A 12,278-nucleotide genomic window follows, 5' to 3' on the forward strand; every position below is an offset into this window, starting at 1 on the left:
ACTATCAACATAGCAACTTCCATTTCATTTCAATTAAGTGTTAAAAGTACACAATCATAGAAGATATTGTACTTGAAAAAAAAAAAAAAAGGAAAATGAATCCTCCCCACTATATAACACTTAACAGGGGATAAACACAAGGAATACTTAGAATGCAATAAATTCTATTGAGTAATAAACTTCAACATTTTCAGAAGAAACTTAACATTTTTCATTAAGCTTTAACCGTTTCATCATCATCTTCAATATCCCAGCTCAAATCCTCATCTTCTTCCGCAGTACTTAGTCGCTTTCTCAGATCAGCTCTGGAGCTCGGGCTCCCACCATGAGTCTCTCTCTTATCATCAATGCTGCTGAGATCCTCGATTTCATCCCACCCAAGATCCTCCTCCTCAGGCATTGATGGATGGCTTGATACCACCGAAAAGTCACTGTCTTTACCATTGCCATTACTAGACTCCGCATTATCACCTTTCCCTTCAGAAGCTACTTTCTCAACAGATTTCGACACTGAATCTTCCTTGCATACCTCTTCATCCTTCTCCAAATTAACTTTCTCAGTCACCACACTGCCGACACTTGATTGATCAGCACTCCCCTTCCCCTCTTTATCTGAATCATAACTCTCAACTCGCAATTCCTCAACAGGATTCCTTTCCTTTTCCTTCTCAGCTTGCTCCTTATTCTCCGAAAATTCACCTTTAGATTCCACATTCACTGCCTTCAGTTCCACAATTTCATCTTTTCGTTTCCTTCCCACATCATCTTTCTTTACAGAGGCGTCCGACCCCACATTTCTCTCATTTACCTCTTCTTCCTCCTCATCTTCATCGTCATCGACATCCCAACTCAACTCCTCCTCTTCTTCCCTTGAAATCGCTCTCTTAACAAGCTTAACCCTCATATCCTCAGCTTGCTTCAGCTTAAAAACTTTGTAAAAGTACCTACACCAAAATGTCTCATGATCAACCCCATTTGAAACACCAACAACCCTTTTATAAATTCTCCTCAGCTCCCCGTTCTCTTCCATCAATCTCTCAATCTCTTCCTTCTTATCTTCCAAACCAAACCCTGATTTCCACTTCTTATAATCCTCCAAATCCTCCGGCGCTTCACTGAAAGTATTAGTATCTCCCTGAATTGCCCTCACGTGAGCATCAAATCGACTGTACCGTTTCGAGTTCAAACCCCGTTGAGTAGTAAAAGTTTTACTAGTGCTTTCGGAGGAAGAGGAATCGGATTCGTTATCGGCGGCTAGGACAACATCCTTGCCTTGATTGATGATCTGTGCCGTTCCTTTTAAGACGGAGTTCCCGAACTCGTCAATCACGTGCCCTACGTTCTCTAACGAGCCCTGCGCCACCTCGATTTCTTTTTTTAGACCCGAACCGAATTCCTTGAGATCGCGACGGTAGGTTTCGATTACGGATTCGGATCTGGTTGTGATCGTTTTGATTAGACCGCCGAAGCTCCATCCGGTAGGGTTAGGATTAGGATTGGGATCGGGCTGTTTAGGAGGGGAATCGACGACACAGTCTTCGGCTTTGGGGAAACCAGATTCGGATTGGCGTTTAGGAGGATCTGGATCGTCCGCGAAAACTGATTTGAAGAAATCCATGATGAAAATCAGGGGTTTTTTTGGTGGGGTTGTGACTTGATAGAGAATTGGGGGAAATTTTCAAGAGGATGTGAAATGAAAGGGAAATGAAAATTACGGATAAATTAGGGAAAAGAAGGCCAAAGCTTTGGTTTATTTTCTGCTATCAAAGGCCTGGTGTGAAGTGCGCATCAAAAGAGGGTAGACGGTCAATTTCTGGTTGGTTTTAACGGTGAACCAAGACCGGTTCACCTTAGAGGCTTTGATCTTGAGTTTAGGGGTGTCCAACAGAGTATTCTTTATTTTTTGGATATTTTAATGTTAACTCTATTATCTGATTGGATATTAAAATATTATAATTATATGATTCAATTTTTGAATTGTTATTTACACTCCCACTCGATGATCTTAAATGTTAATTGTTAAATATTTAATTAAAATAAATTAAAAATGAATTTTTATATATTATTAATAAGCATTCAATTAATAAATTAAAGTTATTTATAAAAAATAATTTAAAATTTAAAATTATATTTATAATAATTAATAAATTTTAGTAAGTACTATATTAATTATAAAAAATTTATAAATAAAAATATATAATTCAAATTCATTATTTATAATTAACTTTTACTAATAAGTAACTTAAGATCACTACCATAATTCGTGATTGATAATAATCCTACTATCAACCACATTCAAACTTGATTAAGAATTCTTTAATCTTACTTAATCGAGTTGAGTGATGTAGAGTAGTCGATTATAAGGTATTTATTGACATTTTTATTTTAAGCTACTAGTGTCTATCCAAAAAGAAAATAATAATGAATTAATCTGATTTGAGGTGTAACAGGTCAAATAATTTCAAATTCGTAACCTAATATGTTTTGATAATTGCTATTGATAAGCAAAGAGAATTCTAAAATTTATATTCCTACAATTGTTTGTTTTATAATTAGCATTCTAGTGTAATTTTAGTTTGCATCAACTATCAATAAAGTAATGCAGATAATTCAATGCATGTTCTGTCTTCTTTGCATCATAGATGTATCTCAGCAATAACGAAATGAAACTAAGGTGACGTTTGGCACTTTACAATGTAATGTTATTACAGGTAATGTGATTGCAAGTAATGTGATTGTAAACAATGTGATTGTAAACAATGTGATTGCAGGAAAAATAACATTACAGTGTTTAGTATATAAGCAAAATAATGATTAAAATGCAGGGACGATAACATTACAGCGTTTGATTTACAAGTACTTTGTTAGGAATGTAATGTTAATTTTCAAAATTACCCTTATTTATTAAAATGTAAGTTTAATATACTTGTATTTTTTATTATTAATTTTTATATAATATCATCTCTTAAATGTATTTTTAATGTCATATATTTTATTTTTATTTCTTATTATAATTTTATAATTTTTATTTTTAATATAATTTTTTATATTATATATTATATATTTTATTTCTTTTACCTATATTATATAATTTTTCATTTCTTATATTTTATTTTATTTTATTTTTTGATTTTTATATTATATATTTTATTTTAATTATAACGTTACAAAGTATTTTTAACAAGGTAATAAAGTTGAAGGGTAAAAGTATCTTTAAGAATATTGCAAAATGCAATTTAATGTGATTGCATTAGTTTTGGACTGTAATCACATTACATCCCTTCACTGTAATGTGATTGCATTGCAATTTTACATTGCAATTTTACATTGCAGTAGTCTGTTGTAAAATAAACACTACAATGTAATTTAATTGAGCACATTATAGGGAATGTGATCTCACTTTCCTCATACCAAACGCTACCTAATGGTGTTACCCAAAACAATAGGGTAAAACAAAGTATCATTCAAATGAACTTCGTTATGACTAAGCCAACAACCCCAATATCCAAAGGTCCAAAAAGCCTAGCCATAAAAAGGTGCATCCACGTGGCACCTAAGACCAACGTCACCTTTCAAAATATCCTTAACACGTAAGGAAGTGAAGCATGGTGTCGGGTACACCCATATTCTGTCATTTTCTCTGTTTCTTTCACCCATTTTGGCTTTTTCCTTGATGATCGATCGAAGAGAGAGAGAGAATCACCTAAAACGTCTGATGTTGCTCTCGGTTTCTTGTAGGTTCAATCCAGCCCAACTCCCCTCTAAATCCCAGATCGGGTCTAAGACCTCAACACAACTTGACTTGCTTATCGTAGTTATCGTGAAACTTGGTGGAATCAAGTCTCCAGGATGGACTTTCTATAGTTTTTTATGTTATGCTGACAGAGACAAAGAGCAAAAGAAAGAAAGAAGCCCTTCAAAAGCAGCAAGAGGCTTAAATCTTCTGGCATAATAATGAGTAATCAGATCAAAGTTCTGATTCATTTTGTTCTTACGAACACAAAAAGCCATAACAATATTGCAAATTTACAATAGTGATTTTCTCATCAAATGAATTTAGTAGGAAAAGTTGAGATTCCCTTTTATGTGAACTAGACACCAACTAGTTTATCTTTTTGTTTCTTTGGATTCTACTCTTTTTCTACATCTAAATAACCATTGATTTTGTATATTACAAGTGAAATTACTTTAAAAGAAGCTAATGCCTACTCAGCGTATTATCGTATTAGCTGAAAGTTGGAATATGGGTTTAAGTAACAGATTAGCTGATTAAGAAAGAGCTGATGAAGAAAAAGACTGAGTTTAACGCAGGACTTTGCATCAAAGGAGAAAATGCATCGTATAACTCGAAGAGCTTAGATGCACCATTTAGTCTAAGTAACCACGGAATGGATTATTTAACAAGTTATTGTTAAGAGTTACTTTTACTTGTAGTTAATAGTTTGTTAGCTAACTAATGTATTAGAAATTAATATCCATTTTTTTCTCTGTTTTCATTTCCTGCCTAAATAGCTTTCAGTATAAGAGTTTGTTTGGCATAGTTTATTTTAGTTTAAAAGCTATTATGAAGCTTTTATGAAAAATAATAGCTTGTAAAATTAAGTTAAAGTGGTTTGGTAAGCTATTAGATAAAATAAATTATATAAGCTCTAATTTTAGTTAAAATTATCTTTATGTTATCTTTAATCACCTAATAAATTAAAGTGGAACAAATTTACTTTAAGCTTATATACAATTTTATATGTTAAAATAAAAAAAATCCATACAAAAACAGAACAGTTTTCAAACTTTATATAATAGAAATACTATTATATTTTTATTGATCTAGCAAATAATCAGAGCATGATGCTTCAATTTCCTTATAAAGAAGAGATAAGAGGGAACGATGTATTTAACATTAAAATCATTTTTGATAAAGAAGAAAGAAAACCTTTAAATAGTACCTTAATGCAGATTTGAATTTTGGGTATTTATTTTTTCTTAATCTTTGCAAGAATATAAAAATCTCAAATTTTGTTATTTTGTTACTAGGTCTTCTATTTTTTTTCTTTTGTTTTCTAGTTGTTTTTGTAGCGAAATATTGATAAGAGGGAGATCGTGATTTACGTTGGAGAAGGATGATTTGTAGAGGGGGAAAATAGGGGGAGATCCATTAAGAGAGAAAGGTATTTTCTGAAAAGATAGCATATTTTGAAAAGAAAAGAAAAAAACTCCTTTTTAGAGCTTTTCTTTTAGCTTTTTTTTTTTTTAAATATGTTCTTTATAAAAAGATGATTTTTTTAAAGAGTTTTCAAAATCCTATTTGGCCGATAAATGAGTTGAAAAAAAGTTAAGCTAAATAGATACTAGATATTTATACCTAAACTTTTCTTAAAGAAATGAGAGAATGTTCAATTCACAACTTTCCTTTTCTTTGTTCTTGAGGTTTCTCTGGTTTTCACATGGTATAAGAGCCATATTAAGGCTTCAGTTGTTTTTCAAACTGGAGATCAAATTCACAGTTATAGGTTCTTATTCTGTTACTTTCAGATAAAATTTGCTTTGTTGATTACTGTTATTAGATTGTATTCTAGTATTTCTTTAAGTACTGTTTCTTGATGACAAATTCTTCTTATTCACAATAAACTATTTCATTAACTGAGGAACTTTAGTCACCATACTATGTTCACCACACTGATCAATATGGTTTTGTTGTGGTTAATCCTAAATTGACTACTAGCAATTATGTTGCATGGAGCCGTTCATTTTTGTTAACATTATCCATAAGAAACAAGTTCGGTTTTTTTGATGGAACAATTAAGAAACTAGCAACAACAGATCCATTGTATGTTTCTTGGACACATAGTAACAATTTAATTGTTGCTTGGCTTTTTGAATCAATTTCACCTCCAATAGCTTCTACAATTTTCTATACGGAATCTGCGTCTGAGATTTGGGAGACTTTAAAACAGAATTTCTCTTAACCAAATGATACTCATGTATGCAATTTGCAACATACTTTAGGCAATATTACACAGGGGACAAGGGTTGTACATTCCTATTTTGTTGAGTTGAAAGGTATATGGGAGGATCTTAGGAATTATAGACTTTTACCACATTGTCATTGTGAAAAATGTAATCCAAAGTGTTTTAAGAAATATTCAAATCAATATCAAAAGGATATGGTGTTTTAATTTTTTAATGATCTTAATGATACTTTCTTTGCACTTAGATCTCAAATTCTGTTAATGGAGCCATTTCCTTCCTCTGATAAGGCATATAGTCTTGTTTTGCAAGAAGAATGACAAAGGAGTCTGAGTTTTCAGTCACATCCAGTGCTTGAATATGCTATAGTGGTGGTTACTAATGATACCAAGAAAAGGAATAAATCTGATCTGATTTGTAACCATTGTAGGAAAAGAGGTCATTTAAAGGAAAGATGTTATAGACTTATTGGTTTTGTTGATGACTTTAAGTTCGCCAAAAGAAAGGGAAATTTCAAGAAGAATAATTCATCTGTTAACAATGTTGCAGCTGCTATTGTCACACCTAGTTCATTTATAAATAATGTTTCAATTTTTTGATCATGAAGAAAAAAGAATTGGATCTGGTTCTATATGCCAGATGTCACTCATAAAGTAGCAAATTCATAAGCTAATGGCAATCATTAATAAGGAAGGATCGAGTGGTGATGGTGATAAAATACTACTTTAAATACTCAACAAGCACAATATTTTCTAGTAAGTTTTACCTTAATAAGTATGATAAGAGCATTTAGCTTATTGGTTGGTGCATGATCTCCTTATCTAAAAAGTAGGGTTCAAATCCCCCCTTCCCCAATTAAAAAAAAAAGTATGATCACTAATCATTCTTGTTCTTTTGCCATTCATGGTGTACCAAGTCAAGTTAAATATGCATGTAATGTCAAGATAAAACGAGAATCTTGGATCATTGACACTAGAGTAACAGATCATATAGCATGTTCTTTAGAGTCTTTTGTTTCTGCTAGACCTATTAAGAATTATTTTGTTGAATTGCTAGACAAGGATAAAGCTATAATGACACACATAAGTACTATGGATTGATATCCTTTTTAACTTTGCATAATGTACTTTGTGTTCCTACACTAAGGTTCAATCTAATTTCAATTAGTCAACTTAAAAAATTCAAGAAAAATTTCTTATTCTTCACTGATTCATATTGTGCAATTCAAGACCTTAACTCATGGAAGGTGAGTGGGGTTGTTAAGATCTTTATAAGCTTAAATTTCATACAAGAGAATCTAGATGAACAACTCCTTTCTCAGTTCACTATTGATAAACCTGTCTAGTTTTTTTCCTAATGTTTCTGTTAATGCTTGTAATATATTACCTCAATCTTTTGATTTACGACACTTTAGGTTAGGCCACATACCTTTGAATAGAATAAATGAGATTCATAAACAATGTTTAGAAATTAATTGTAATGTTTATTTGCTTTGTAAAATATGTTTTTTAGCTAAACAGAATAAGCTTCATTTTCCTATACATTCTCAAACCTTAACCGCAGTTTTTGAAATTCTTCATGCAGACATCTAGGGTCCTTATGTTACTCCAACCTCATTTGCTCATAGATATTTTTTGAATTTTGTTGATGATTTTAGTCATTTTACTTGGATATTTCTAATGTGAAATAAGTCTGATGTTAAGTCCATTACGCCTTTTTTCTTTCATTATGCTAAAAATTAGTTTGGTATTTGTATAAAATGCATCATATCTGGTAATGGTAAAGAACTTAAACTTATTGGTTTTTATGCCAATAATGGTATTGTTCATCACTTGACTTGTGTTGATACACCACAACAGAATGGTGTTGTTGAGAGAAAACATCAACACCTTCTAGTTGTTGCAAGATCTTTAATACATCAGTCATCTTTAGCTTTTTCTTTTTGGCGTGATGCTATCTTTACTACAATTCATATAATCAATAGAATTCCTACCTTAGTTCTTAAAAATAAAAGTCTTTATGAGCTCTTATACAATAAACTTCCTTTTTATAGCCATTTTAAGGTGTTTGGATGCCTTTGCTTTGTTTCTACCTTAGCTAGACATAAGATTAGATTTGAAAAAAAAGATAACTAATTGTGTTTTCTTAGGGAATCCAAATGGTATAAAAGGCTATAAGGTGTATGATATTGAAACATAACAAATCTTGATATCAAGAAATATAGTTTTTCATGAGCATGTCTTTCCATCTAGTAATGCATATAATTCTAGATCTTTACCTGCATTTTCTCAAACATTTGGTGTGCATGATACATCTTTTGATATTTTTGACAATGCTGGTGGTAATTTGTTTTTTATCATCAACCTATTGTTGAGTAATCTTTTGATGTTCCTTTATCAAACTTTAAAAATGTCATTTTATCAAAATCAACCTCACATTCATCCTCTACTTGTGTTTCTACTTCTAACATTGATCTTGTTTCTTTTTGATCCTCTTACATTTTCTTCTCCACTAAGAAAAAGTAATAGAATCAGACACTTACTAAGGTATCTGGATGCTTATGTTATTGATCTTCCTTTTCAAACTCACAATGTTACTTCTCATTTAATTGAATATTACTTGTCTTGTCAAAAATTTTCTACTGCTCACAAAGCTTTCACTATTTCTTTGTCACACATATCTAAACCTTCTACTTATCACCAAGTTATTCAATTCCCTTAATGGAGAGATGCAATGCAAGCTAAGTTACAAACTTTTGAGGATAATGGCACATGAGACATAGTTCTTTTACCTTTTAATTCACATGTTATTGAGCGTAAATGGGTGTACAAAGTCAAGATGAATGCTGATGATTCTGTAGAAAGAGTTGAGGCAAGGTTGGTAGTTAAGGGTTATAGGGCATTGATTACTAAGAGACCTTCAACCTTTCTGTAAAGCAAATTACAGTTCAACTGTTTATGGCTTTGGCAACAATTAAGGGTTGGTCTTTATTCCAACTAGACATTACTAATGCATTTTTAAATGGAGATATATATGAAATAGTATACATGAATCCTCATCCAAGCTATGTGGTTAAGGGGGAGTAGTCGTCCAATTCTAAGCAAATTTGCAAGCTTTTAATTTTAATATTGAATTGTTGTTCCATAAAGTTGTGGAAATTAAGAAAAATGGAATAGACTTCACTTTTATTCTTTAAAAAGTATACCTAGGTGTATCTAGTGAAATCATCAATAAACAAAACAACATATTTATGACCTAAACTTGACAGCATAGGAGTTAGGCCACAAACATCATAATAAATAATATCAAATGGAGCTTAACTCCTATGATCAACAGAAGCCAAAGATAGATGAGCTAATTTACTTAACAAACATGAAGAACAAGGAGACACTGGTAAAGATTTCGAACAAGGCAAATTAAAATCTCTAACTACTTGAAAAACTATGTGAACGCGAGGATGGTCAAGTCGAGCATGCCAACCCACAAGAGACAACTGTTCACTAGCCAAGGCTTTTTTCTTTATTGGCAAAAAGCGAAGAACATAAATTCCATCTTCACTCGATCCTTGCAATAGAACTTTCCTAGTGTCCTGATCCTTAATAAGAAAAGTGTTAGGCCAGAATTCAAAAAACAAGAATTATCAGTAGCAAATTTGGGGACATGTAAAATATTTCAAAGTTTGAGATTGCCATGAGAAGAAGGAAGAAATGTAATGCCGGTATGAAAAATGTGCAAACTTTGGCCATTACCCACATGATGTTGATCACCACCTTTGTAGTCATTGGTAATTATGAGATTAGATAGATCCGGAATAGTATGATAATTTACCATAGTGTTTGGAAACCAAGGTGTAAACTAGGTAGCATGAGTGTAATATGCAGATGGATAAGGCAAATAAGGAACAGATGAAAAAAATGCAAACGAGCCATAAAAGACACGATAAACTGGTGGATTAGAAAACTGTTGTGGACCATAACGCTTTCTACATTTATCTACTATGTGATTCTTGAGCCCACAAATTTAATACAGGCCACATAGGCGGCGTGAATGGGAGATAGAGGATTTTGGGTTGAAAGACAGTGGCATAGAAGGTGTAGAAAGGAGAAGGCCAAAATTGTTAGAAGAGGTAGTAGATTCGTAAATAATGTTACCAATTGGTTGCTTATGAATGCCTTGAAGAATAATTTCATGAGCAACTAATTGACCATCCAACTCATGAAAAGGGACAAGATTAGGTCGAAGATTAAGGGCCGTGATAATACTGTAGAAATCACTACCTATATTTCGATAAATAATGGCATTAAATTCAGCAGAGGTCATTGTCCCCCCAGCAGCACTCAATTCGTCAGCAAGATTTTTGGCTCGTTGTAGATATTCAAAGAGAGAAATATCACTTTTCTTGAATTCTCGAAGTTTAATGTGAAGCTAGAGTTGATGACTTTGAGAAATAAACCTAAAGACATTGGCAAGAGCATGCCAAACAACAGAAAAAAAGGATAACCTAATCATGTAGGGAACGATTTCTTCAGTTAAAGAAGATAACAGCCAATAAAGAAGCATTTGGTCTTTTTGAAACTCAGATTGATATTCGAGATTGAGAATTTCTTCTTGAGGTATGGTGGGAGAAAGAATAATCTTGATTGGTTTACGAAAGGTTCCATCAATAAGGCCATTAAGATTTTGATACTTTAAGAGAGGCAAAAATTATGTTTTCTAAACCAAGTAGTTTTTGGTAATGAGTTTGATAGAAAATGTGTAATGAGCAGTTGTAAGAGTAAAGAAAGGAGAGGTAGAGGTTTAAAGAATAAATCTCATGGTGATAAAGGTCTAATGTCATGTAGAGATTTGAAAGTGTTTTATTTTATTGATTGACAAGAGTATACATATATATACAACAATGTAAAACTAATTGATAAAACTAAGTATCTAGATAAAACTAAGATGATAAGTATAGAAATTAGATTATAATAATAGATAACGTCTAGTATTATCCTTAACACCAAGCACGTTGAAATGGATTGTCACTTTATGCTTGAAAAGGTTTTAGCAAGAGTTATTGGACCAATGCTTATTCCAATTGAGTTACAATTGGCAGACTTGTTTACTAAAGCATTGCAACGTAAACGATTCCATCAATTGTTAGGCAAGCTGAATGTTCATAACATTCATAATTCACCTTGAGGGGGAGTATTAGCTGAAAGCTGAAATTTGGGTTTAAGTAACAAATGAGCTGATTAAGGAAGAGCTGATGAAAAAGAAAACTTTAGAGCAAAGGAGAAAACGCACCGTACACCTTGAAGAGCTTTAATGCACGGTTTAATCTAAGTAACCATGGAATGAGTACTTTAACAAGTTACTAATAAGCGTTACTGTTACCTGTAGTTAATAGTTTGTTAGCTGACTAGGATAGTTAATTGGTCAAAAGACCCCTCAAGTCCTTGTACTTTCAATTTTATTCAATTTAGTCTCTACACTCAAAATTGAAGCAATTTAGTCCCTTGATTTTGGGAATTGCGTCAATTTAATCCATCCCCCTAACGACATCCAATTTTGCAATTCAAGGATGACGTTAGTGCTGATGTGTCACATTTTGATGACATGTGTAACATCCCACCCCTAGGATGTTAATCTAATGAAAATTATTTTGCTAATTAAGGTGAATTATGAGTGTTAGAATGTAAGAAGATATATGTAAAATTGAAGGTGGTGACATGATAAGTAAAATAATATTTTAATAATATATAATAACACAAATAATAAAAGGCAACTTAGATTAGTTGAAGTAAGAGAGCCTTTGTACAAATAAACCATTTGCAAGGTTAACTAAATGTAGTAAAGAGAAAACTAGAAATTTTATCGGTGAAAGTGGACTAAAGCGTAAAACCATGGGTTAATACTCATTAAAAACTTATTTAAACCAACAAATATGGGTTAGTGGGGGACATATGGGTCCTCCACCATGTGATGATACAAAGAAGTCTGCAGGATGGAGGCATAGAAATTGACTAATGCAAAAAGTTTTAGACTTGGGTAATCCCGTCTGCCTTGAAGGTGCATTGAATGGCTTTCTTTTCATTTTTCTACCAGACTTGGCATCAGCTGTCTCCTTTGAACCCGAGCCTTGAAGATTTTGGTAAGTGTTAGAGCTTTATTAAAACCACACATTTGTTCAAAAACCAGGAGGAAGCAAGAGAGAAATTATTAAGGAGATGGAAGGCGTTGAAAGAATTTCTGTTTCCTTGGAAACTTGAAGCAAAGAGCCCACACCATGAGAGTTTAAACCACCACGTTTTTTAAGGAGATAAAGCTTTCTA

At 32.4% G+C, this 12,278-nt stretch overlaps 1 protein-coding gene across 1 annotated transcript; it reads right to left on the bottom strand.

Moving 5' to 3' along the window:
- On the bottom strand, nucleotides 1–1,830 carry LOC18613416 (BSD domain-containing protein 1). The gene has a single exon (XM_018114281.1). It carries the CDS (start codon nucleotides 1,616–1,618, stop codon nucleotides 215–217), a length of 1,404 nt encoding a protein of 467 aa, XP_017969770.1. The 5' UTR covers nucleotides 1,619–1,830; the 3' UTR covers nucleotides 1–214.

Source organism: Theobroma cacao, chromosome 1 (assembly GCF_000208745.1).
Source record: "Theobroma cacao cultivar B97-61/B2 chromosome 1, Criollo_cocoa_genome_V2, whole genome shotgun sequence".
Lineage (NCBI taxonomy): Eukaryota > Viridiplantae > Streptophyta > Magnoliopsida > Malvales > Malvaceae > Theobroma > Theobroma cacao.